This window comes from Giraffa tippelskirchi, chromosome 13 (assembly GCF_054371585.1).
Source record: "Giraffa tippelskirchi isolate mGirTip1 chromosome 13, T2T-mGirTip1v1.2.pri, whole genome shotgun sequence".
NCBI lineage: Eukaryota > Metazoa > Chordata > Mammalia > Artiodactyla > Giraffidae > Giraffa > Giraffa tippelskirchi.
Genome location: NC_137287.1, coordinates 41,528,346 through 41,552,629, shown reverse-complemented (window position 1 = coordinate 41,552,629; position 24,284 = coordinate 41,528,346). Strand labels below are relative to the sequence as shown.

At 54.2% G+C, this 24,284-nt stretch overlaps 1 protein-coding gene and 1 long non-coding RNA gene across 6 annotated transcripts; both read right to left on the bottom strand.

Moving 5' to 3' along the window:
• Positions 1–455: 455 nt before the first annotated feature.
• Positions 456–2,303, bottom strand: LOC145532773 (uncharacterized). The gene is made up of 2 exons (XR_014073517.1): positions 1,379–2,303; positions 456–1,234 (listed from the first exon to the last, which is right to left on the bottom strand). It is a non-coding gene; the product is annotated as an uncharacterized LOC145532773 (long non-coding RNA).
• Positions 2,304–8,376: 6,073 nt separating this feature from the next.
• On the bottom strand, positions 8,377–20,919 carry IL9R (interleukin 9 receptor). Of its 5 annotated transcripts, none has more exons than XM_081558514.1 (10): positions 20,454–20,843; positions 19,845–20,021; positions 16,094–16,230; positions 15,707–15,818; positions 15,448–15,626; positions 14,826–14,971; positions 14,306–14,507; positions 13,770–13,875; positions 12,328–12,412; positions 8,377–9,220 (listed from the first exon to the last, which is right to left on the bottom strand). In XM_081558514.1, exons 1-10 carry the CDS (start codon positions 20,630–20,632, stop codon positions 8,879–8,881), a joined length of 1,665 nt encoding a protein of 554 aa, XP_081414640.1. In that variant the 5' UTR covers positions 20,633–20,843; the 3' UTR covers positions 8,377–8,878. The 5 variants fall into 5 exon arrangements, with proteins under 5 accessions (XP_081414640.1, XP_081414643.1, XP_081414642.1 ...); XM_081558517.1 differs by having other exon boundaries at positions 13,770–13,986; positions 16,094–16,207; positions 20,454–20,547; XM_081558516.1 differs by lacking the exon at positions 19,845–20,021 and having other exon boundaries at positions 15,707–15,772; positions 16,094–16,207; positions 20,454–20,919.
• Between the last annotated feature and the right edge of the window lie 3,365 nt (positions 20,920–24,284).

Below are 24,284 nucleotides of genomic sequence, written 5' to 3'. Positions count from 1 at the left end.
ATTTGATGCTAAACCCCCAGTATTTTTGGATAGTTTATGGGAATTCGAGTGATGCCATTTTCTACTTAGGGAGCAAAGGCATCCTGACAGTAAATCACCATCTTCCTATCGCCTCGCTTGTTTAAGAATTCTGGAAGGCAGGAGCATCCAAAAGGCAAATCTGGCAGCTCTGCTGACATGTTAGCACTGAAGACTTCCTGCCCTGCTGAGCTCAGAAAAACAAACTGGCTTGGATGAATATAAATGTTTCTGGGAGTATGTGCAAACAGCACATTTCTGTCTTTTTCTTCTCTTGGAAGCCTGCGTTTTGAAATCCTGTAGGATTTCAGCCACATAGATGAGCTGTTTCCTGAAAGAAAGAAAGCCGTGAGGGTGAGAAAGACCTTGAATAAACATGACTGTGTCCCCGATGTGTGTCTGGACTGAAGCACTACTGACAGTTTCCCCTTTCCTCCTTTTCTGTCTCTTTCCTCCTTTTCTTTTCTTCTTCTTTCTTTCTTTCTCCATCCCTCTCTTCCTTCCTTCCCCCTCCCGCCTTCTTTGTCTTTCTTGTCCTCTCTCCCCCTCCCTCCCTCCTTCCTTCCATTTTTCTCTCTTTCTCCCTCCCTCCCTTCCTCTTTCCCTCCTTCCCTGTCTCTTGCTCTCTCTCTTTCCCACTCCCTCCCTCTTTTCCTTCCTTCTGTTCCTCCCTTTCTCTCCCTCTCTCTCCCCCTCCCTCCTGGCTTATACAAGCTCACATATTGGGATATACACTGATTTGCATGATGCTTAGTGATGGACTCTGACGTTGGCAACAAAGACACTGTGCCCACGTAATCAATCTGTTGTCCAGTAATGGTGTTTTCTGCCTACGCAGGCCTGCACTTGTGCTCTTGGGGCCTGGGTGGGGTGGGCTGGGGTTCGCTGGGAGCAGGAGACATTGGAACAGCCAGAGAGGAGGGCTGGGGCCTGGCCTGGCTGGAGTCAGAGAGCTGTGGAGGCAGACAGGCACTTGGGGCCAAGGAGCAAAGCGTCACAGCGCTGCTGTAGGTAAAAGCAAATGACTCCAGAGCCTGGTAGATCCCAGCCAGGTTCCTAGAGAGAGTCAACGCTGTGAAGCCTGCAAGGAAGAGGGCAGGCTCCAACTCATGTGTTTGCTACTGCTAAGTCACTTCAGTCGTGTCCGACTCTGTGCGACCCCATAGATGGCAGCCCACCAGGCTCCCCCGTCCCTGGGATTCTCCAGGCAAGAACACTGGAGTGGGTTGCCATTTCCTTCTCCAATGCACAAAAGTGAAAAGTGAAAGTGAAGTCGCTCAGTCGTGTCCGACTCTTAGCGACCCCATGGAATGAAGCCTGCCAGGCTCCCCTGTCCATGGGATTTTCCAGGCAAGAGTACTGGAGTGGGGTGCCATTGCCTTCTCCAAACTCATGTGTTTAGAAAAGAGGAAAAGAAGAAGTGTTTCCCTAAGAAACCCTCCCCTATCTTGGCCCCCTTACCCTGACCACTCTATTTAAAACTTCAGGGACTTCCCTGGTAGTCCATATCAGATCTGGATGTGGGGAAAATCTTTAGAAGTACAACATCAAAGGCAGAAACCATACAAATATTTATACAGCTAATATTAAACTTGAAAACTGAAAAATCAAACATGAAAATACTTGAAACACACATAACAAATGATTATTAATGCCAACATGTAAAAATAGCCCTTAAAAACAATTAAGAAGGTGAGGAACAGATTCATTTTAAAAATGGGCAAAAGATATGAATAGGAAACTCACAAAAGAAGAAAGGCCAACAACCAAAAAAGGTATGATATCAGTAGCAATAAGAAAGAAAGTTAAAACACTTACCAGGCTGGCAAAGATTTTACAGAATATACTACTCATGGCCAGCAAGGATCAGGTTTGAAATACATTTGAGCAAGTTGGACTTTCAGATGTTTAAATGCAAATGAAGAACAAACCGAAATCTTAACTTTCTAAGTGTACACAAAAATTGCTACACTCCAAATAACATCTCAGAACACATTCATGTTTAAAAGCTTAGACAGCTAAAACCATAATATGGTTATGAAGTACTCTTGGTCTTAGCACATTCATTCACTCATTCATTCTGTATTTTTGAGCACCTGCTTCATGCCAGGTCATAGCACTAAGGATGACAGTGGTAAAGGAGACAGATGTAGTTCTACCCTCAAGGAATTTAAATTCTAAAGAAACTATTATGAGAGCATTTCAGACAAATTTTGCTAATTTTAAAACACACTAATGATATGGTCACTTAACCTCCCAATCTAAAAACTAATATTGAGGGACATGTTGAAACATTACTCAAAACACATTTAAATCATAAGTAGCTTATCAGTACTGTAAAGGGAAGAAAGACAGAGCCTCATTTACTCCAGCCTTTGTTAAGACTCAACTCCAGGGACTTCCCTGGTGGTCCAGTAGCTAAGACGCTGCGCTCCCAATGCAGGGGGCCTGGGGGCCTGGGTTCAATCCCTGGTCAGGGAACTAGAGCCCACATGCCACAACTGAAGATCCCGAGTGCCGCAACTACGACCTGGCACGGCCAAGAAAATAAACAAAAATAAAGATTCAAAAAATAACAGAACTTCCCTGGTGCATGCTAAACCACTCCGGTCACATCCGACTCTTTGCTATGGATTATATCCCACCAAGCTCCTCTGTCCAAGGGATTCTCCAGGCAAGAATACTGGAGTGGGTTGCCATGCCGTCCTCCAGGGGATCTTCCCGACCCGAGGCTTGAGCTCGTGTCTCCTGCATTGCCAGGCAGTTTCTTTACCACTAGCGCCACCTGGGAAGCCCTCTCTGGTGTTCCAGTGGTAAAGAATCTACCTGCCAATAGAGGGGACACAGGTTCGATTCTTGGTTCAGGGAGATTCCACAAGCCACTGGGCGGCGGAGCGGAGCTCTCGAGCCCATGAGCTGCCAAGCAGAGAAGCCACCACAATCAGATGCCCACTCACCACAGCAAAGAGCAGCCTGTGTGCAGCAACAAGGACCTAGTGCAGCCAAAGATAATAAATAAATGAATAAATAAATAATTTTTAAAAATAAATTTTAAAAGGATAATAATTCACCGTGACTACATCTAATACTTACATTTAGTTGAGGGCTGACCATTACCACGAATCTGTTGGTCCCCTCCCACAGCAGGTCAATGCCCACAGTAAAGAACTGACTGATGTCGTTGGTTGTGTTTAGGAATAACTGAAATGCGAACGGATCACAAACCCTCCTTAGGAGGAACGCAGCCTATATCCTTTGCAAAGCAGTTCTGTTCTGATGAAAAGTCTCTTTAAGCGTTCAAAATGAAAGATGGTGTAGCGGCTCAAAGGCTTGCCTGCATCTACTCGGGGATTTGTCACAGGTTGTAAAAGAGAGGCATTTGCTACTTGGCGTAGTGCAGAAACCCAGGCTGAGGAGATGAGGCCAGACCAGGAGGAAGGCAGAGGGAGGATGAGCTAGCTGCCAGAAAGAAGCTGGAAAGGGCCCATCATGGGTTTCTCCTCATCCACGGGGAAGTTGCTCGCATGGGGAGAAGGTTTCATATTCCTAGAACTTTGCCGCCCTCAGTTAGGAGACAAGAGAAGGCAGAAACAGCCACAGTATTGAATGGCTTACTGTGTGTCAGGCATGTATTACATGCTTGACAGTTTATGTAAATTAATCTCACATCAACCCTGCAAGGCAGTTCATATCACTTCTTTAAATAAGGGGCTATATTGAAGTTCTTTTGATTTTTTTTTTTTTTTTGGCTGCACTGGGTCTTAGTTGTAGCATGCAGGATCTAGTTCCCTGACCAAGGATTAAACCCAAGTCCATGGAGACATAACCACTGGATCACGAGCAAAGTCTCAAAATTGAGGTTCTTGAGGTAGAGCTGTCGAGTATCACAGTGAGTGGCGAAGCCCGTTGGAAAGCCATATAGGATATAAAATAACTTCCTTGGGCAAAAAAATATATGAGGTTAAACATCTAAAAGAAAATATAAGAAGATATCTGTGTGGTATCAAGGTAGCTTTAAAAAGACATACAAGGCCAACTATAAATGATAAGATGAATAAACAGCTATTCATTCATTCAACAAATACTTTTGAACACCTACCAGAGACTGCCTGAGGCACTTGGGATCCACCATTGAAAAAAAAGACCAAAATCTCTACTAACAGAGGATTAGGATCCAGCATATATAAACGATGTCTACAAGTAAATGAGAAGAAGACAAAAAGAAACTCATGGGCAAAAGGTATGACAAGCAGTTAACAGAAGTAGAAAACCACATGCCAGTAAACATGAAAAAAAATGGGTCTTTACCTAGCCATCAGGAAAATACAAATTATAAACATCAAAGAGACACATTTAACAAATATGAAACTGGCAACAATGAAAAAGCTGGAAAATACTGAGTATCATTGGAGACGATAGGAGACGATATGCTACAAGAAGGACTCCTAGATTTTTGGTTGGACTATAAATTGGTACCATGACCTCAGATAATTATTTGTGCAGGAATAGCTAGTAATTTGAAGATGGTGTATTATTTCTCTCAGCAATTTCTTCCCTAGGCACAGACCCTAAAGAAGTTAACATAAAAAGAACATGTAATAAAACTGTCCATAAAACCAAAATTGGAAACACTTTAATTAGATGTGTGACAGGAGGGTAAAAAATTATGTGTTCTGATCTCTTCGTACAATGGACTCAGCAGCAAAAATGAATGAAAGCTACACTTGACAACATGGATGAATCTCACTAACATAATGTTGATTAAAAAAAATATGAAGTTGCAGAGTACTCACAGTATAATTTCATTTACACAAAGTTTTAAAAGTAGAAAACCACAGGACAGGAACTTCCCTGGTGATCCAGTGGCTAAAATTCTGCACTCCCAATGCAGAGGGCCGAAGTTTGACCCCTGCTCAGGGAACTAGGTCCTGCATGCTGCAACTAAGAGTTCACATGTCACAACTAAAGATCTCACACGCTGCAACTGAAAGATTCAACATGCCACGACAAAGATGGAAGATCGAGCCTCAGCTGAGACCTCGCACAGCCAAATAAATAAAATAAATATTTAAAAAATAAAAATAAATAAAACAACGCTACATATTTTGTTTAGGAATATGCAGTAAAAGTATAAAGAAAAATAACGGAATGTTGAACTCTAAATTCAGAGTAGTTATTACGTCTGGGGATAAAAGAGGAAAATGTACCTCCTTCTTTGTACTGATAGTGTTTCATTGCTTAAGCTGGGAGGATGTACATGAATAGGTACTGTGTTACTATTTGTGTGTGTGTGCTCAGTAGGGTCTGACTCTTTGTGACCCATGGACTGGAACCCACCAGGTCCCTCTGTCCATGGCATTCTCCAGGCAAGAATACTGGAGTAGGGTGCCATTTCCTACTCCAGCAGATCTTCCCGACCCAGGGATCGAACCCAGGTCTCTCACATCTCCTGCACTGGCAGGTGGATTCTTTACTATTAGCACCACCTGGGAAGCCCTATATTACTATTTAATCTGATCTAACTCTTAATGATTACATAATAATAAATTTAGCAAACTAAGTATAAATCTATAAAAATAGACCTTGCTTATGAGAAATACGCAAGGACTCCTCAAATATAAATTAATGCTGTTCTCTGAAAGTTGTATACAGCTAATCTTTGCTTTGGGTTTCAAATCTACCAGGAAACCCTGACTTAGAGAATCAGCACAAAATGAGCAGCCAGGGTCATAAAGTACCGAAAACAGTGAAGGAGATGTCTTAACAGCTTGTCCTACAAGCAGGATGAGAAAACAAAGACAGAAAGTCAGATTAATGGTGTCAGGTTGTCAAAGGCTACCTTGAAGATACCTCAGGGCAAAGGCTGTAAAGTACAAGAGGCCCAGGTTTTTAAAACATGGGCCAAGTGTGGTCAAGACCCAGAATGGTCTTGGAATGGGGCACTCCTGAACTTTGAGACTAAGGGTATGGGAAAAGCAGAGGGTTCATTCCTAGAAGGATTTGGGGCATGCCTGGATGAGACAGCCAGCAAGGCTACAACAGGAACCACTCTGTTTCTCATGCTATTTACTGGGTTGGCCAAAAAGTTCATTTGGGTTTGTCCATCACGTCCTATGGAAAAAGCCAAATGACCATTTCATCAACCCAATACTGGTCTCCCCAACTCGTAACACGTAATCTAGCAAGTCTAAACCTAGGAATACACACAAAGAATTGAAAAGAGGTATTCAAACAAAAACTTACACAGTAACTTTCATAGCAGCACAGTTCCCAAGAGTGAAAAGGTGGAAATAACCCAAATATCTGTCTAAGGACGAGCATACAGTCTGGCCATAGACTGTCCACTACAATGTGGACAAAGCTCAGTACCACTACACTAAGAGGAAAAAAAAAAAGAACACTAAAGGCCATGTATTATACAACGCCATTTGTATGAAATATCCCCCGTTGGTAAATCATAAGACAGAAAATGGACTCGTGGGGGCCGGAGGTCACAGGGAGGGTGGAGAGGGGAGTGGGCGCTCAGGGGGTTTCCCTTCAGAGTGGAAACTAGACAGAGGTGAGAGCTGCACACAAGACAGACGTCCTGAATGTCACTGGAGCGCACACTTGAAAACAGTGCATTTCATCCTATGTAAGATTTACCGCATCAAAAGCCAAAGAGAGAGCGCCCTGAGCCTCCCGAACAGCCCCCGCCTCGGCCGAGCCTCCAGGGCCGTCCACGGCCCAGCTGCTGCGGGGCCCAGCCAGCCACCCTTTGGATACTTGTGCTCCATCCACACTGTCACTCAGCTCCTCCCTCCGGCAGCTCCCTCGTCGAGTCCCAGGCCACCTTCCCTGCCTCCTTCACAGGTGCATGGGGATCAGCAACCCCTCATCGGGGCTCATCGTGTCTCAGTGTGCAGTTGCCAAGGGTCATCTCCCCAGAATAGGTGGAAATTAGTGTTTCCTGACCCCCACTGTGTATAAGCACCTGGCTCAGGTCGTACTGAGGGGCAGGCATGGCCCACCTATAACCACCAGCCTCTAGAAGTGGCTTCTTACTCAGGCAAGAGCAGGACCAAGTGTGTGAGTCAAATGAACACTGTGCCCAGCTGTCTAGTCCTGCGGGCCTCAGGTCCACGTGAGCTGCAGGAGCTACACAGATGCTGTTATAAATACACTGGCCTGGGGCTCCCCAGGGCCGGCTCCAGGAAGTGGATTCACGCTGATATTTTATCCTTGGTTAGAGTGGAGGGTGCCTGCGCCTCACTTCCGTCCACACACCTCCACTCTCTGGAAACTAAAGATACATTCGGGGTCCTGCCTGGCCCCACCTGTGGCTCTCCACAAACCTCAGGGCTCCACAGCACGCAGTCGGGAGGGGTGGGGGGCCTGTCTGAGCCAGAGGAACCTGTGTCTTCAGGACCTGGGGAGGCTTTGCTTCTCTCTGCTCAGTCCACAGGAAGGTGCCTCTCCAGCCCAGCACCCAGGAGACAGGCCTCCATCTATCCCACCTGCAATACATCAGCACCTCCAATCTCAAGGCAGGCCCGGCCCAGCCCTCACTAAACAAATGACCCCAGTGCCAGAGCCAAGTCCCACAGCCAGGAGGGACCAGGTCTCTGTGTGAGGCCCAGTGAGAGTGCTAGGGAGGTCCCCCCCCCCCCCGGCGCCCCGGCACCAGCAGGGATCCGGAGACGTCTGGCAGAGGCAGGGACACTGTCCAGAAATGCACAGGGAAGTCCTACCCCAGTACCTGCAAACATGACCTTTTATAGAAGTAGGGTCTCAGCTCATAATTCAGCCAAAATAGAGCAAGTCATTCAGGTCAGCCCTGATCCACTGTGGTGACACTGGTATAAAGAGGGGCTCTGGACAGAAGGCAGCGCCGTTGTGAGGCTGGAGCTGTGAGGCTGGAGCTGTGTGGCCTTAAGCCAGGAATCACCCAAGCCAGGCACAGCCTGAGTCAGGTCCTCCCTGGTACTCCCGCAGCCCCACCAACACCATGATTTCACATTTCTGGCCCCCAGAACTGTGAGGCCACAAATTTTTGTTGTTCTAAGCCACCCAGCTTGTGGTACGTTGCTGCGGCAGCACTGGGGACAGACAGGCACCCTCTGCCCTGCCCCCCTCTCTCCAGACCACGGGGGAGGCGACAGGCAGGGCCCTTCACAGACCAAGGCCACGGCAGGCGGTCACTTCTGGCCCTGACCCTCGGGGCTCTGGGCACAGCTCGCAGCTTCCTGGGGCCCCTGGGAGGATGAGGATTGGGGGGAGGGCCTCCCTGAGCTGGTCACTGAGTACCCCCAGAAACCCCAGGCAGCAGACCCCAGCTCCCCTCTATGTCCTCTAGGCCCGCCCCCCAGCCATCAGCAATTTGAAACAGCCATCCGTCCCTTTTAATCTCAGCAAAGCAGGGAGCCCAGGGAGGCACAGAAAGCGGGCCCTCAGCTCATCCCTGTGTCTCACCTGTGTCCACGGGGCCCAGACCGGCCTCTCAAGGGGCCAAGGGCAGAACAGGCTTTGGGGCCAACACCGCACTTCTCCAGGGGGCCTGGGGTTAAGCCCGGAAGCAGGGAGGGAAGGGGTGGCTGGGGGCCAGGATGGCAGGACGCTGAGGGCAGAGGCCCAGGCCCACAGGTGCGGGGTGGGGGGGAGCCCGCCTGCCCCATCCAGATCCTACATGTGACCACCTCATGGGTGGCCCTCCGCAGGAGGTCCAGTGCCAGTCACAGGTCAGCTCCAGGGACACTGGTCCACGAGCCGCAGGACGGACAGGCTGCAGCACCGCTGGGAATCCAGGCTTGACCAGTCACAGAAAACGCCACTGGTTGGGGGGGCGGCACAGAGCTCCACGCGCTTCCCAGGAAGGCGGAGGTTAGCTCCCTGCAGAGCAGTCTAGGGCGCAGTAGTCGCCGCTGCTGCCCTCACACTGGGGGGGCGCCAGCTGGGGGCGGCCCGCAGGGGCCCAGTCCTCCTGCGGCAGGTAGGCAGGTGATGGTGCCCCCCGTTCCACGTGTCCTGCTGGCAGCACACCTGCTGGGAGGCCGGGCCCAGGGCCGCCCTCCTCCTCCAGGCCCGCCGACGGCCAGGTGTCCGCTGGGTCACAGTGCAGCAGAGTGACAGCCTCCCGGACACGGGCCTCCAGGAGGGCTCCTCGTGGGGGGCCGACACGGTCCCAGCCTGCCTGTGGACCGGCTCCGCAGGCCCCTATCCAGGTCTAGAATAGAGCAGCGGGAAGAGGGCAGGCCTCAGGAGGCATGTTCAGGGCCCAGCATGGGAGCAGCCGCCCCTTCTCCATGAAGCTCTCCAGACAGCCACACCAAGAGGCCCAGAGCGCCCTGTCCACCCGCCATGGGCCAGCCCAGCCTCAGCACAGGGCCCCCTCCCTCCCCACGCCCCACACACGGGACCCAGGGCTCACAGAGGCCTGAGCCAGGGTGCAGATACGGGCCAAAGACAGTGCTGCCCCTCACCCCAACCCCACTACACACACGCACACGCATACACACACACGCGGTGCTGTGGGCCTAGCACCTCTGGGCCAAGGTCAGCACACCTGGACCCCTCTGTGGGACCACAGGAGGCCCCCCACCTCCAAAAGGAAGCTGTTTCTGCATATAAATCAACGAAGTTAGAACACTCCCTTTCACCATGCATACACAAAAAAATTTTAAATGACTTAAAGATCTAAACATAAGACACGTCACCATGAAACTTCTAGAAGAGAACATAGGCAAAACATTCCCGAACATAAATCATACTAAAGTTTTTACAGGTCAGTATCCCAAGGCAACAGAAACAAAAATAAACAAATGGAACCTAACCAAGCTAACAAGCTTTTCCACAACAAAGGAACCATAAACAAAATGAAAAGACAACATACAGATTAGGAGAAAATATTTGCAAACAGTGTGACCAACAAGGGATTAATTTTTAAAATATACAAACAGCTCATACAACTCACTAACAACATCAACAAAAAAAAAAATCAAAAAATGGGCAGAAGATTGAAAAAGACATTTCTCCAAAGAAGAAACACAAATGGCCAAGAGGTACATGAAACAATTCTTGCCATCAGTAATTATTAGGGAAATGCAAATGAAAACTACAGTGAGGTACCATCTCACACTGGTCAGAATGGCCATCATTAAAAACTACAAATAGGACTTCCTTGGTGGTACAGTGGGTAAGAATCCACCTGCAGAGGACGTGGGTTCAATCCCTGCTCCAGGAAGATCACACATGCCATGGAGCAACTAAGCCCGTGTGTCACAACTACTGAGCCTGCGTGCTGTAAGTACTGAAGCCCACATGCCTAGAGCTTGTGCTCCCCAACAAGAGAAGTCTCTGCAATGAGAAGCCCGCGCACAGCCACAAAGAGTAGTCCTCGCCCACCACAACCAAAGAAAGCACACACAGCATTGAAGACCCAGCACAAACAAAAATACATAAACAAATTTTAAAAACTACAAACAATAAATGCTGGAGAGGGTGTAGAGAAAAGGGAACCCTCCTACACTGCTAGTGGGAATAAACTTCATCCACTCTAGAAAACTGTATGGAGGCTCCTTAAAATAAAAAAATAGAGCTACCATATGACCCAGCAATCCCACTCTTAGGCATATATCCAGACAAAGTTCTACGCGTTACCATGTGTAAAATTAGACAGCTGGTGGAACTTTGCTATATGAGCAGGGAGCTCAAATCTGATGCTCTGTGACAACCTAGAGGGGTGGGAGATGGGAGGGAGGTTCAAGACGGAAGGGACATGCATATATATATACACATATAATATGTGTGTATATATATATATATATATATATATATATATAACTGAAACCAACACAATATTGTAAAACAACTACCCTCCAATTAAAAATATGTAATTTTTTTAAAAAAGATACATGTACCTCAATGTTCACTGAAGCATTATGCACAATAGCCAAGACATAGAAACAATCTAAATGTCCATCAATATGTGAATGGATAAAGAAGATGCGTGTGTGTGTGTGCGCGCGCGCATACAACGGAATATAACTCAGCCATAAAAAGAATGAAATAATGCCATTTGCAGCAACACGGCTGCAATCAGAGATTATCATACTAAGTGAAATAAGTCAGACAAAGACAAATATCATGTGAGATCGCTTATACAACACAAGTGAACGTGTCCACAAAACAGAAACAGGCTCCTGGACATAGAAGACACTTGTGATTGCCAAGGGGGTGGGGGAGGGATATTCTGGGAGCTTGGGGCTAGCAGACACAAACTATTACATGCATGACAGATAAACAGCAAGGTCCTCCTGTAGAGCCAATACCCTGTGATAAACCATCATGGAAAAGAATTTTTTAAGAAGCTGTTTCCTACATGGGGCCAGGGCTCTCCATCGAGTGCAGCACACACACCTTCCATCAGAGAGCCAGTCTGTGGCTCCAGACCACGTCCTGGGGGGTCTAACTAACCCCCGGTGACTGCTGTCATTCTCCAAGGAAGGGGCTGGGTGCCTACAGCCCAGAAGGGGAGTTCAGGGTAACCTTTACCCCACATCCCTGCCCAAGGGCTCACCTTTAAGCTCCAAATCATCTCTCTCAATGACAATCTTAGAAACCGTACTTTCTGTTAATAGAGAAAAGGGCCAAGCGGAACCCAGCCACACAGAGCCAGCAGGGAGAACCTGGGCAGAGTCTGTCAGCAGACCCCGGAAGCTCCATCTTCTGACAAAGCAAGGGGCCCAAGACGGTGGGACCAGAGACCATCCATGGAGCTCCCCTGCCACTCCTTCTGCCTGTGGAGCAGGAGCCCGTGGCCAGCAGCAGGGACCATGGGGTTGCCAGGCTGTCCTCATAGTGGCCTGTGAGAGCCCACAAGGGCACCATGACAGGGGTAGGGGGTCAACTCATCACACCACCCAGCGGGCCTGGAGGGCCAGGCCCTCCACAGTGGCCACGAGAATAGCCCAGGGACCAGGAATGGCCCCGGGGCAGCAGAAGACACAGCCCCCCGAGCCAGCAGCTCAAAGGGCTGCTGCAAACCAGAAGAGGCAATGTCACAAGAATCTTCACGTTTCTCCATCAGCAATGAAATCAGAGACACAAGAGGAAAAAGAACTCAGCAAGACGACAAAGCTAATTTTTCTTCTTGCCCATTTGAGTCACAGTGTGTATATATCTATATATATACTCTATAGGCCTCTATATACACTAAAAAAGCTCAAAGCACTGACAGAGGCCCCCAAGCCTCACCCAAGCCCACATCCTGGGTAGGCCGGACATCTGGGCACCCCGGCCCCACCCCCAACCCTGGCACGCAGGGTCACAGACCTGGAAGTCCCCGTTGTGTACGCTGTACAGAGGCTGGAAGAATGGGCCTGGAGACGGCACATCCTGGTACAAGGCTGTCTTCATCCTGCAGCCAGGAGACGGCAGTCAGGGGCCTGCAGAGACCTGAGCCAGGGGCTCCTTGTGGCCCTGCTCCAGCGGTCACTGCAGGGACCTCGGCTCCTTCTAGCAGCAGGCCCGTCCCTGCCCCGTGTGCACCCTCCCTTCTCTGGGTCCAGGTCTGACACCTGGCACCTGTGGCCCCCGTGAAGGTGACCCCACAGAACTGAGTTATACCAAGCCATGCAGTGGAGATGCCCAGCTTTGTCCTCAGTCTGAGAGGGAGACAGCACCTCCAGGAAGCCCGCCTGATTTCTCCCTGAGCATCTACCCACCCAGGACCCAATGGTCCTTCCCTGAGGACGGCACACTGGGCTCCAATCCAGCAGGTCCGAGTCAACCTCAGCAGCCTCCCCAGGGGCTTGGCCCGACTCCCCACACCCGGCTGGCCTCAGGGGCCACAGGTCACGTCTCATCCACCCGCACATCCCGTCAGTTTCTGCTCCTGAGACCCTGGCATATCCCTCCCCTTTACTCCATCTCTGCTTCTCCCGCCAGCTCCCACACTCGCCTCCGTCTGGACACCGCTGCTGGTTGCCCCGCAGGCCTCCTCCTCACTTGTACCATGAACTTCCTCTCTCAAAACATCAGCCAGGTCACGTCACATGTGGCCAGGCTTCAAGGGCTTTCCTTTGACCCAAGGAAAAGCCCGACCTGTCCTTCGCCCAGGCTCTCTCTGTCCAGCCGCCTCTCACCCTCTCTGCTCCCTGTCCATGCCCAGCCAGTCTCCTGCGGGGCTGGCCCTGCACCCCTGTAACCTGACACACGTGATGGCTTGTTTCAGGAGGGCCTTTGTGTTCATCTGGATCTCGGTGGCATCCCCCAGGGCCAGGGACAGGGGCCCATGGAAACCAGACGCCCAGCACTGTCCCCACAGAACCAGGCAACAGGCTGGTACCTCCAGAGCCAGGAGACAGGGCTCAGACCACAGTCCAGTGCCTCTCAGTCCCTCCAGGGCCCTTTGGGGACACACTGCCTGCCACCCCCGTGCACGTGGCAACTTGGGAACTCCCCACTGGTCCAGGGCAGAGGCATGAAACCCCTCCCCATCCAGGAGTATGCGGGAAGGGGCCGCAGGTTTGGACCTTCAATGCACTGTTGACCCCACACCCAAACACACACACACACACCCCCACACACCATCACACGCACACAAGCACAGACCTCCACACACGACCACACGCACACAAGCACACACCCCCACACACGATCACATGCACACAAGCACACACCCCCACACACGATCACACGCACATAGCACACACCCACACACAAGATCACACGCACACAAGCACATGCTCTCACACACACCTCTGGCTACCCACCTGGGTAACAGTTTGAACAGTACGTAGGTCAGGCTGCTCAGCAGGAGGAAGATGGACACAGCCACCAGGGTGCTGTCGGACCGCCCCAGAGCAGGGACCAGACGACCTGCGGGGGAAGGACCATGGCTGCGTCCTCTGACCCGCCTGGCAAGGTGTCCAGACGAGCGCCTGGGCCACAGACACAGTATGTGACAGGCCCTGGAGGTTTGTTTCGCGCCTGCAAGAGCACCTTGGTGAGTCACGCACCCCTGGGCCTCGCCTTTTCCATCCACAGGGTCAACAGGGTCTGCGATCCTTCAGGACCTCTGTCCATGGGGTCAGCCAGGCTGCCCTAAGCAGACAAGGCCATGCCCGGCTCCACGGGCAGCAGCAGGCCCTGCTGTGCAGCCTGGGGCCACAGTGGCTCCCGGGAGACCCCCAAGCTGACCCCATTGACCACCTCAAGGAGAGAGGGTAGGAGGGGGAAAGGTGGGACACTCGGAGGCAGGCAGGGGCCCCACCCAGACCCCGGGGGCAGCGGCCACGGCAGCGCCCACCTTGTCTCAGGGGGGCGGCAAAGCAGGCAGGCTGGCTCCAGTCACTCCACACACCCTCATATCGCTCCTCCTCCGCCATCTCGCCCTCTAGGGCGGCCATCTGGACGCGCAGCCGGGCCTCATAGGCAGAGCCGGGGTCCAACTCGGCGGCTTCAAGTTTGAGCCAGGTCACCCCAACGATGTGATCCTTGTGCCGAGCCCACTGGGGATTAGCACAGTCAGGAGATGCTGGTGGTAAGACTGGGTCATCAGCCCTCGAGGACATGCACAAGCACGCGGGCACACTGCACATGTCCACATGCACACATGCATTCACTTGCATGCACACTCATCCACACAGGCAGGCCCTGTGAACACGCGCTCACACACAGGCACGCTCACCACTCTGCACTCACATACCCTTGGCTCTGATCACTGCCTTCCTTGTAATTCCAAAGTGAGAGCACCCTGGGTGGGAAGAGCAGCATCTCTTGCTGCTTCTAGGAGAGACGGGCCCCCAGGGTGGATGACCCAGCTTTACCTCCCAGGCTTCCTCCCGCCTCTTGAAGGCCAGCTCATAGCTGAGGAGCGTGGCCAGCGGCTCCAAGGCAGGACTGACGCTCCAGGTCAGGACACAGTGCTCAGAGCTGGCATTGCTCTGCAAGTCCGAGGGAGGGTCCAGCTTCACTGAAACAGAACGAAGCCACGTGAGGGTGTGCGGGTCAGCACGCCCAAGACCGGGGGTCAGAAAGATTCCCGGGAAGGACGTGGGTGTGACCGAGGCCCTCTCGGAGCAAGGCCTCACTGGGAGACTGCTCCAGAGAAGGCCCAGGTGGAATGAGACAGCAATGACTTCCTCCAACCCCTGAGCCAGCCAAGGTGCGTCTCAAATCTAAGCTGCTGCTGCATATTCTTCCTGGTGTGCCTGAAGTGCATTTCAAGGGGCTCACACTGCAGCTCCTGCCCCAACACAAAGCTCTGCTCCTTCATCCTCCTCCGGACCTGAGCCCTCCAGCAACCAGTGGGCCCGGCCCGGTCCCCACCTGGTGCAAGCCCTGGATCTGTCCGCAGGGACCGAGAGCACTGACTGGGTGGTGGGGGTGATGGGCGGCGGGCTCTGTGGCCAGGGGATTCCCAGCCAACACACCCGACCCAGGTCTCACCGTGTCTCCGGGGCAGATACTGTGGATCCACCACGCTGACCTGCTCCTTCCCGGAGACGAGGTGGTGGAAGGTGATGGTGAAGTTGTCAGCAGGCACGAGGACCTCCTCAGGCGGCAGCTCCACAGTGCACACACCGCCCCAGAAGACACACTTGTGCTCGCTGCCCGGCGCAAGGTTGCTGGAAAGGACACGTGAGCACCAAGGGACCATGGCCCCCACCCCGGCTCCCTGCCCTCTGCCCCCGCCCACCAGCCTCACCTGGTAAAGAGCAGCCAGGAGCCGGCCCCCTGGCCCAGCATGGGGGCAGGCCAGCGGCACTCAATCCTGAGGATGTTGTTATTGTGACACGTGAAAGCCCCTGGCCCCGGCCCTGGGAACAGTGACCGTGGCAAGTCCACCATGGCTGCTTCAGGGCAGAGCCGGGGGAGGGGGAGGGTCTGGCGCTGACCCCCTCTGACAGGGCAGGCCCGAGAGAAGGAGCCCCGAGGTGACCACAGCAGGGCTGGGCGCCCCGAGGGGATGGGCTCTGACCGGGCACCCTGGGTGGGGCTGAAGCCCCGGCTGGTCGGCCGAAGACAGGCACCCGCAGCCCAGACCCTGCCCCACTCTGCACCCACACCCCCCACCCACTGAGCCAGCCCTCACCTCCTCTGTCCCCCAGGACAGGGATGCCCAGGCCGAGCCAGGCGCAGACACAGGCGCAGAGCAGGAAGCAGGTGCCCGCCTTGAGCATCAGAACTTCGCTCTGCAAGGTCCAACCTGGAAGAGGCTGGGCTGAGAGGCTGTGTAGAGAGCACCCCCTGAGGTGGCACAGTGCAGGGGGGCGCTTCAAGCGAGTCATCACCTACCCCCTCATCCCATCCCGTGAAGGGGGCTGAGCACCGCAGGGGAGCGGCACCAGCAGGAGCTCAAGCTCAGGCCTCCCAGGTCGCTGGACTCTGAACCAGCCACGCACCGCTCCGAGCCTGGGCCCCAGGTCCCTCCCGCAGGGGAGGCAGGGTTGGGGGAATATGGTTGTGGACAACGACCACAGGGAGGATCTGCTGGACCCCTGGTGTCACACCTGGGCCGACTGTGCAAGGTGTATCATCCACATGAGTTCCCACCAGAGACACGAGAGGCGGGGGGCAGTCCCTGGTTCCCAATGGGGAGCTGATCCCAGGGCTCTGCCCCAGGACAGCAGAGGAAGGGCAGCGGGTGTCCACATGCCAGCCAGCACCTCCCGTCCCGAGAAGCCCTGCCAAGGACAGCACCCTGGGGCGGGGCTCCCAGTGCAGGGGGCAGGGTACGAGGAAGCACCTTGGGGTGAGCAGGCTGCTGACGCCCTATCACCCCATTTTTGCAGCTCCAGATGGTACACTGATAGTTCCTTTGCAGGAAGCAGGGCCAGCCTGGTTATGCAAGCCTGATGGGTGATAAGGACTCAGGAAAGCAGCAGATGAGCCCAGACCACAGCACGGAAGCATCCAGAGCCCACAGTCACTCTCCCGGCAGCAGACGCCCTCCCCCGCCCCCCGCGGCTTCTTCACGGACCCACAGGACAGACCCCTGTCGGGTCAAAGGCAGGAAGACCTCACCCTCCCCTGGACTGAAGCATCACCTGCCACAAACCGCCATGGCAGTCACGGGTGGAGAAGGGAGCTGGCTCTCAGGGAGCCCGAGACGGGTCAGAGGGACACCAGGATGCAGGGGGCAGGAAGCAGACAACAAGGTCATGGGGGGTGGGGAGCACTTAGGATGTGGGGGGAAAGGGGGCCCTTAGGATGTCGGGGGCAGGGGGCACTTAGGACGTGGGGGGAAGGGGACACTTAGGATGTGGGGGGCGGGGGGCACTTAGGATGTGGGGGTTGAGGGGCACTTAGGATGTGGGGGGAAGGAAGCACTTAGGGTGTGGGGGGCGGGGGCCCTTAGGATGTGGGTGGAAGGGGGCCCTTAGGATGTGGGGGGAAGGGGGTACTTAGGACGTGGGGGGTGGGAGGCACTTAGGACGTGGGGGGCGAGGGGACACTTAGGGTGTGGGGGGAAGGAGGCATTTAGGGTGTGGGGGGCGGGGGCCCTTAGGATGTGGGTGGAAGGGGGCCCTTAGGATGTGGGGGGAAGGGGGCACTTAGGACGTGGGGGGTGGGAGGCACTTAGGACGTGGGGGGCGAGGGGACACTTAGGGTGTGGGGGGAAGGAGGCATTTAGGGTGTGGGGGGCGGGGGCCCTTAGGGTGTGGGGGTAAGGGGGCCCTTAGGACGTGGGTGGTGGGAGGCACTTAGGATGTGGGGGGAAGGGGAGCACTTAGGACGTGGGGGGAAGGGGGCACTTAGGACGTGGGGGGTGGGGGGCACTTAGGATGTGGGGGGAAGGAGGCACTTAGGGTGTGGGGGGCGGGGGCCCTTAGGGTGTGGGGGGAAGGGGGCCCTTAGGATGTGGGGGGAAGGGGGCACTTAGACGTGGGGGGAAGGGGGCACTTAGGGTGTGGGGGGCGGGGGCACTTAGGATGTGGGGGGAAGGGGAGCACTTAGGACGTGGGTGGTGGGAGGCACTTAGGACGTGGGGGGAAGGGGAGCACTTAGGACGTGGTGGGGAGGGGGCACTTAGGATGTGGGAGGCGAGGGGCACTTAGGACGTGGGGGGAAGGGGAGCACTTAGGACGTGGTGGGGAGGGGGCACTTAGGACGTGGGTGGTGGGAGGCACTTAGGACGTGGGGGGCGAGGGGCACTTAGGACGTGGTGGGCGAGGGGCACTTAGGATGTGGGGGGAAGGGGGCACTTAGGATGTGGGGGGAAGGGGGCACTTAGGACGTGGGGGCGGGGGCACTTAGGACACAGGGGCACAGCTGCCACTGCAGGTGAGAGCTGGTCCAGGCCCCAGCATGGTCAGCCATGGCCCCAGCGTGGAGGGACGCCTGCATCTTTGAGACCTGGGCCAGCAGGGCCACAGGCTGCCTCAGGAGCAAGGAGTGGGCAGCTCCTAGCTCAGCGGGCCCCGGGGTCAGACATGAGGAGGACAGACCCACACAGGACACTCGTGCCAAGTGGCAGGCCTGGAGCCTTCCCGGGGAGAGGTGAGCAGGGCAAGCAGCACGCGGCCATCTGCAGGGAGGCCCCCACGCTCTCTCCGCTCAGCGTTCTCATCCACACCCTGCGAGCCAGGCGGGGCGGCGCTGTCACTGTGCTATGGGCGAGGAGGCCCAGGCCCAGAGACAACAGGCTGGCTGCATCGGGGGCACTGTCTCCTGGACTGGGCACACATCCCTCTAGTTTCCACACAAGCCTGCGAGCCTCCCCTGCCCTTGAGGCAGGCCCGCCCCATCCTCGACAGCAGACCCTGGGCCAGGTGGGCCAGAAACCCCAGCGGCTACTCCCTGGTCCTGGAAGAGGCACCGGGATGGCCCCAGGGAGGCCCAATCACACCCAGATGAGACAGGCCGTGACACAGGATGGGGCCCCGCGGGGGAGCGGCCCCACACGCCTGTCCTGCAGGGGCAGGGCCGACATCTCCACCCAGCTCGACCCTTCCCACTGGGTCGTGGACACAGCCTTCAGCACACAGCACTCCAGCCCTTTTTCCCAGCCCTGTCTCCTCCCTGGTCTCGGGGTCAAGGTCTGGCCCAGATGACCACCAGGCCGCAGCCTGCCTGCTGGCTTCCTGGCCCGCCATGAAGTCGTGGGCTGCCATGCAGCTGGACCCCTGCTGGGACCTCAGATGTGGCCCGTCCCAGGGTCGGCTCCCCTGGGCCTCACCAGGTGAGACGCCCTCAGGGTGGGGTTTATGCATCACACCACACCCTCCGGATTGGCTTCACCCACTTCCTGTCCCCTTTCACACAGTCTGTACCTTTTAATGGGGACAGAAGGGTACCCCGTTACTCTCCCTGCCCATCCCAGAAGGCGCAGGGCGGAAGAAGGAGGTGCACTTGCTACCTGTCCTGGGACAGCTGAGCCGGACAGGCACCTGCCTCAGTGCGCTGGACATCCCAGGACACAGAAAGGGCAGGCCAGAGCCAGGGCAAGGCGAGGGCGGGAGGCAGGGGCCCTGGGGTGGACGAGGCCCAGAGAGCAAGACCCAGGACAGAGGGAGGAGGGGGCTGAGGCTGGGAATGGGAGGAGCACGGAGGGCCTCGGGGGCCTCGGGATGAGCCCGCTCAATGTCCAGGTCGCTGCCTTCAGCCCGAGGTGCACGGCTGGAAGGATGCAGACACCCGCCTGGGGTTCAACGGGGGTGGGGTGGGGTGGGGCGCTCTGCTCCGCCCACGCCCGCCCAGCCCCCGCCAAGCAGCCCGCACTGGGTGTCTGCAGCCTCGCAGCTTCTGAGGCCTAAGCTGCGGCCGTCTGCAGCCCTGGCATCAGGCTCCCCCAGGGCGTCTGATTCACACTGTGGGCACCCCTCCCCCAGGCCTGCCCTTGCCTGGAGAAGACGAGGTTAACGCCTTGGGCCCCTAGGAGGGGGCTCTGGAACATTCGAGCACGAGCCTTCTTCCTCTCCATCTTCTTGGCTGTGTAGCCCTCCTGGAAGCCTGCCCTCTCCTGCTGCCCTGCCCACAGGTCCCAGGGGGTTCCACAGATGCCCAGCTCCTCTTCAGACCTAAAGCCCCTCAAAGGCATGGGGGAGAGCAGAGGCTTTACCAGCCCCAGGACGGAACCCCGTCTCCACTCACAGTCGTCTGAGCTGAGACCACCTGACCCTAGAATGCCCACGCACTGCCCCCAAGAGGTCAGGAACTACCCTGGCCCTAACTCCACCTGACGAGCTCAGTGCCCTTCCCTCTGCCCAGAGGCACCCACGCCGCCTACAGGGCAGGCCAGGACGGCCCGCCATTCCTATGCCACATGTCTGTCGCCAGGAGATGCCCAAGGCAGGACAGAGTTGATGAACCAGGGTGGCCTCCCAAACGCCCTGCCGCCCTTCTGAGTGTGGCCCCCAGGCTCTTCCTGAGCTCTGGGCTGGCGGGCCACCTGCCCCGTCCCCCAAAGTCTACGCTGACTTGAGCAGTGGAGAAGCTGGGGCGACACTCACCTCTCCAGATGCAGCTGCCGGCGCCCATGGCAGGCGTGATGCTCCCCCGAGACCTGCAGGCAGCTTGTCACCCGGCCGCCCCTGCGCTTGCAGCAAAGTCCCTCTGCCTGATTCAGGAGATAACTGCAGCGACCGGTGACGTACGCCTCGCGCGGGAGGCGGACACGGGCCGCCCACATCTGAGACCACGAGCACAGAGTGCGGAGGCTGACCTAAGGGGGCGAGAGGGGCCAGCACCCCACCATAAACCCACCTTCCACCCCCATGGACAGCCAGCTGCCACATGGGGGTCTGGGGACTGCCCATCGACTGGCAGGTGAGCGGGGCTGCTCACTAAACTGGAGCCCGGAGGCGAAGACACTGACCAGGCTCAGAGCTGTGCCTGTCTCCCAGGCTGCGCGGGGTGCAGCTCAGGCAATCCCTGAGCACCGGGGTGGGTGGAGAGGGAGGCAAGCCTAACAGTACTGCAGGCTTGCTCAAGGAAGGAAATAAAAGATGGGAGCCCCCGCCCCTGCCCCCAGACAGACACCGCCGTGGGAAGTCGGGCACAAGTCCCTCCAGATCACGTCTAGGCTCCAACAAACACTCGTTTAACGGCCTCCTCGGTGCTCCGGCTCTTTTCAAATTCTTTTCAGGGAAGCATATAAAAACCTACCTCACGCCTTTACTGGTGGCACAGACCATGGTTTAATAATCCTGTTGGTGGACAATTTCACTGTTGTCTACATCTGCTATTTCAATTTAATGGACATATATATGTATATATAATGGACATACAACACTGCATTAGTTTCTGGTGTAAATATGCCATTTTAAATGAGTAATTCCAGGCCTGGATCTGTAATCACCAGGATGTGTGCTATACAAAAACAAACAGGCTGGGGCAACCTGTCGGGCCTAAGACCTCAAAACAGATGCTGCCAAGTGGTCCTCCAGAAACACACGGACTTCTGCTCCCATCAGACATGTAAGGATGCCTGCAGCCCTCACCAAATGTATTTGGTAGCAGTCTTTTAAATCTTTGCCAATCTGATAGGCAAAGACGTTTCAATGTTGTCTTAACTTGCACTTCCTTGGTTATCAGTAAAGATAAGCATCTTTTCATAAACTTATTGACTGTATGTTCTTAGGGGTGCCAAATAAGGTTGCACTTTAGCGTGCCCCTGTGCCTGCGTTTACGTATAAGTGTGTTTGTGTGTGTGTTCTGTGCATTAACACAGCTGGGGGAAGGTCTGGAGACAGCAGAGCTGCAGCTCTCTGGAGTTGGAGAAACCAGAACCCACGGCAAGATGGCATCAGAGGCTGAAATCCATGACACACCTTAGGAATGACCAGGGACACGATCATACCTCTAACATTTCAATGTCAATCACCTTGGCCCCTTACACACTTTTACTCACTGGTGCCATCCCTTCCCTAGTATCCTTATCAAGAGAGCTTCCTTCTCTCAGGCTAGAACTCACTCCCTTGAGACCAACAGACTGCACACCACCTGCACACGACCCACAGGAAAGCATGCAAGCTACAGAGATGGGACAGCATGTCAAAGACACTGAGATGCATGAAGATGGCCACCGCCTCTGCCCAGAAAATGTTCCGTTGTCACGGCCTGGCACCCCACCACCTCTCGTAACACGCAGTTCAGTTCAGTTGCTAAGTCGTGTCCGACTCTTTGCGACCCCATGGACTGCAGCACGCCAGGCCTCCCTGTCCATCACCAACTCCCGAAGCTTACTCAAATTCACGTCCATCGAGTCGGTGATGCCATCCAACCATCTTATCCTCTGTCGTCCCCTTCTCCTTCTCCTCCCGCCTTCAATCATTCTCATCTTTTCAAATGAGTCAGCTCTTCCCATCAGGTAGCCAAAGTATTGGAGTTTCAGCTTCAGCATCAGTCCTTCCAATGAACACTCAGGACTGATTTCCTTTAGGATGGACTGGTTGGATCTCCTTGCAGTCCAAGGGACTCTCAAGAGTCTTCTCCAACACCACAGTTCAAAAGCATCAATTCTTTGGTGCTCAGCTTTCTTTACAGTCCAACTCTCACATCCATACATGACTACTGGAAAAACCACAGCTTTAACTGCAGACCTTTGTTGGCAAAGTAACGTCTTTGCTTTTTAATATGCTGTCTAGGTTGGTCATAATACAGAGATAAACAGAAAAGCAAAATACACAGATGGAGGGAAAACCTCAGACACAAAGACAATACAACCAGGGCCACTAAGTATCTCCTGAAACCCAGACCCTCGAAAGACAGGCACAAAGAATAACAAGCACCACTGGTCAGACACGCCCTAAGGATGCTGACATATGAAGCTACGTAAATGCTCATGACTTATGAGGAGGAACAGCCCCCAGGGCAAGCCCACCCACCTGTTAAAAAACTTGTGAGCTAAAACCAGTTAAAACAAAATTCACAGGTGCTCCAGTGGTTAGGACTCTATGCTTTCACTGCCCTGTGCCCAGGTTCGCTATCTAGTCGGGGAACTGAGATCTCACGTGCTGTGTGCCTCAAGGCCATAAATTAAATAAATAAATAATAAGTTTGTATATTTTCAAATGGTTGGGGAAAAAATTAAGAATTACATGCCATGTGGAATGACTATGAAATTCAAAGGTCAGGGTCCACCTTCTGGAACACTACCTGTGCACGCTGTCTGCAGCTGCCCTCGTGCGCGACGGCAGGGGACTGGTCACAGGGCTTCTAGCCCTGCCCTGCCCGCTTACAGCTCAGCAGAGATCTCACCACTGTTTCAAGGCCACAGTGTTTCACAACGCTTCTGCTCGCTTGCTTACACTGCACACCATCATGTCACAGTAAGAAGACAGGGCTCCAAATGCCGTCTTTAAGGCGCAGGGCAGTGTGAGCTATTGTGTCAGCAAGCTGGATGGCAGAGGAGTATGTCGTGCAACAACTCTACAGTGGTCACCATCACCAAGCTAAGCATTCCTCTGGCGTTGAGTCTCAACACAAAACAGAATTCCTTCACAAAAAATAAAAATGAGACAACAGAATTAAATTTCCCAGGGACTCATGGTTAACCCAGGAAGGAAAGCTGCTGAGGGTGACTTAACTGTGTCTGATCACAGAAGCTGAGGAAGTGTGTCCAGAGAAGATGCATTTAAGACCATCCGTTTTTGGTCAAGAACAGCTGTTCTGAAAGCTAAGGACACTGGAAGCTACATCACATCAATTAAAAATGAGGCAGATAACTTGAAGCGCCTTTCCTCGGCTCTCGATGGCTCCAGACGACACTGGACCAAGCCCTCTGCCGCTTACGCGAGGAGTCGATGCCTCGACGCTAAGCGGGGAAGGGACTGAAGAACGAGCTTCTGGGCACAGAAAAAGGGAACAACTAGCAACTCACGTGGGAGCCCTTGCAAAGCCGAGAAAACGTGAACGCGGGCGAATGGCACCTGGAACCTGCTGCGGAGCATCACGGCTGACTGGGGTGAACACCGGTGCAGTGCGAGCTTACAGTTAGCAGCTTGTGGAGAACATGTCCTCAGCCTGTAACTCATCACCGCACTGCTCACCCACAAACACGGTGAGGACAATACCTGTGTCTCTCACCACCGACAGCTACTGACCCATCGGCAACGTCACAGTGACCTGCATCTGCCCCCCGCGCTGAACCAGGGTGAGGAGACGCACACGTGGAACTTTAACAAGAAACACTAACTCGGTTACACAAATTGGTGTACATTCCTTTCATCAAGGGGCTCGTGTAACAAACACTGCAGGGCCACATTCTGAGCTTCTCTGTTTAAGAGCTCGCTTTCTTGTATCTTCCTTGATTGTGACTCTTGACCCACAAAACCCAAAAT

Coding starts and splice junctions, on each gene's coding strand:
- IL9R (XM_081558514.1), bottom strand. CDS start 20,632: ATGTGGGCGGCCCGTGTCCGCCTCCCGCGCGAGGCGTACGTCACCGGT. Junction 20,022..20,453: donor CGGCAGCTGCATCTGGAGAG/GTGAGTGTCGCC, acceptor GAGGGGCTTTAG/GTCTGAAGAGGAGCTGGGCA. Junction 12,413..13,769: donor CTGTTCAAACTGTTACCCAG/GTGGGTAGCCAG, acceptor TCCTGGCTGCAG/GATGAAGACAGCCTTGTACC.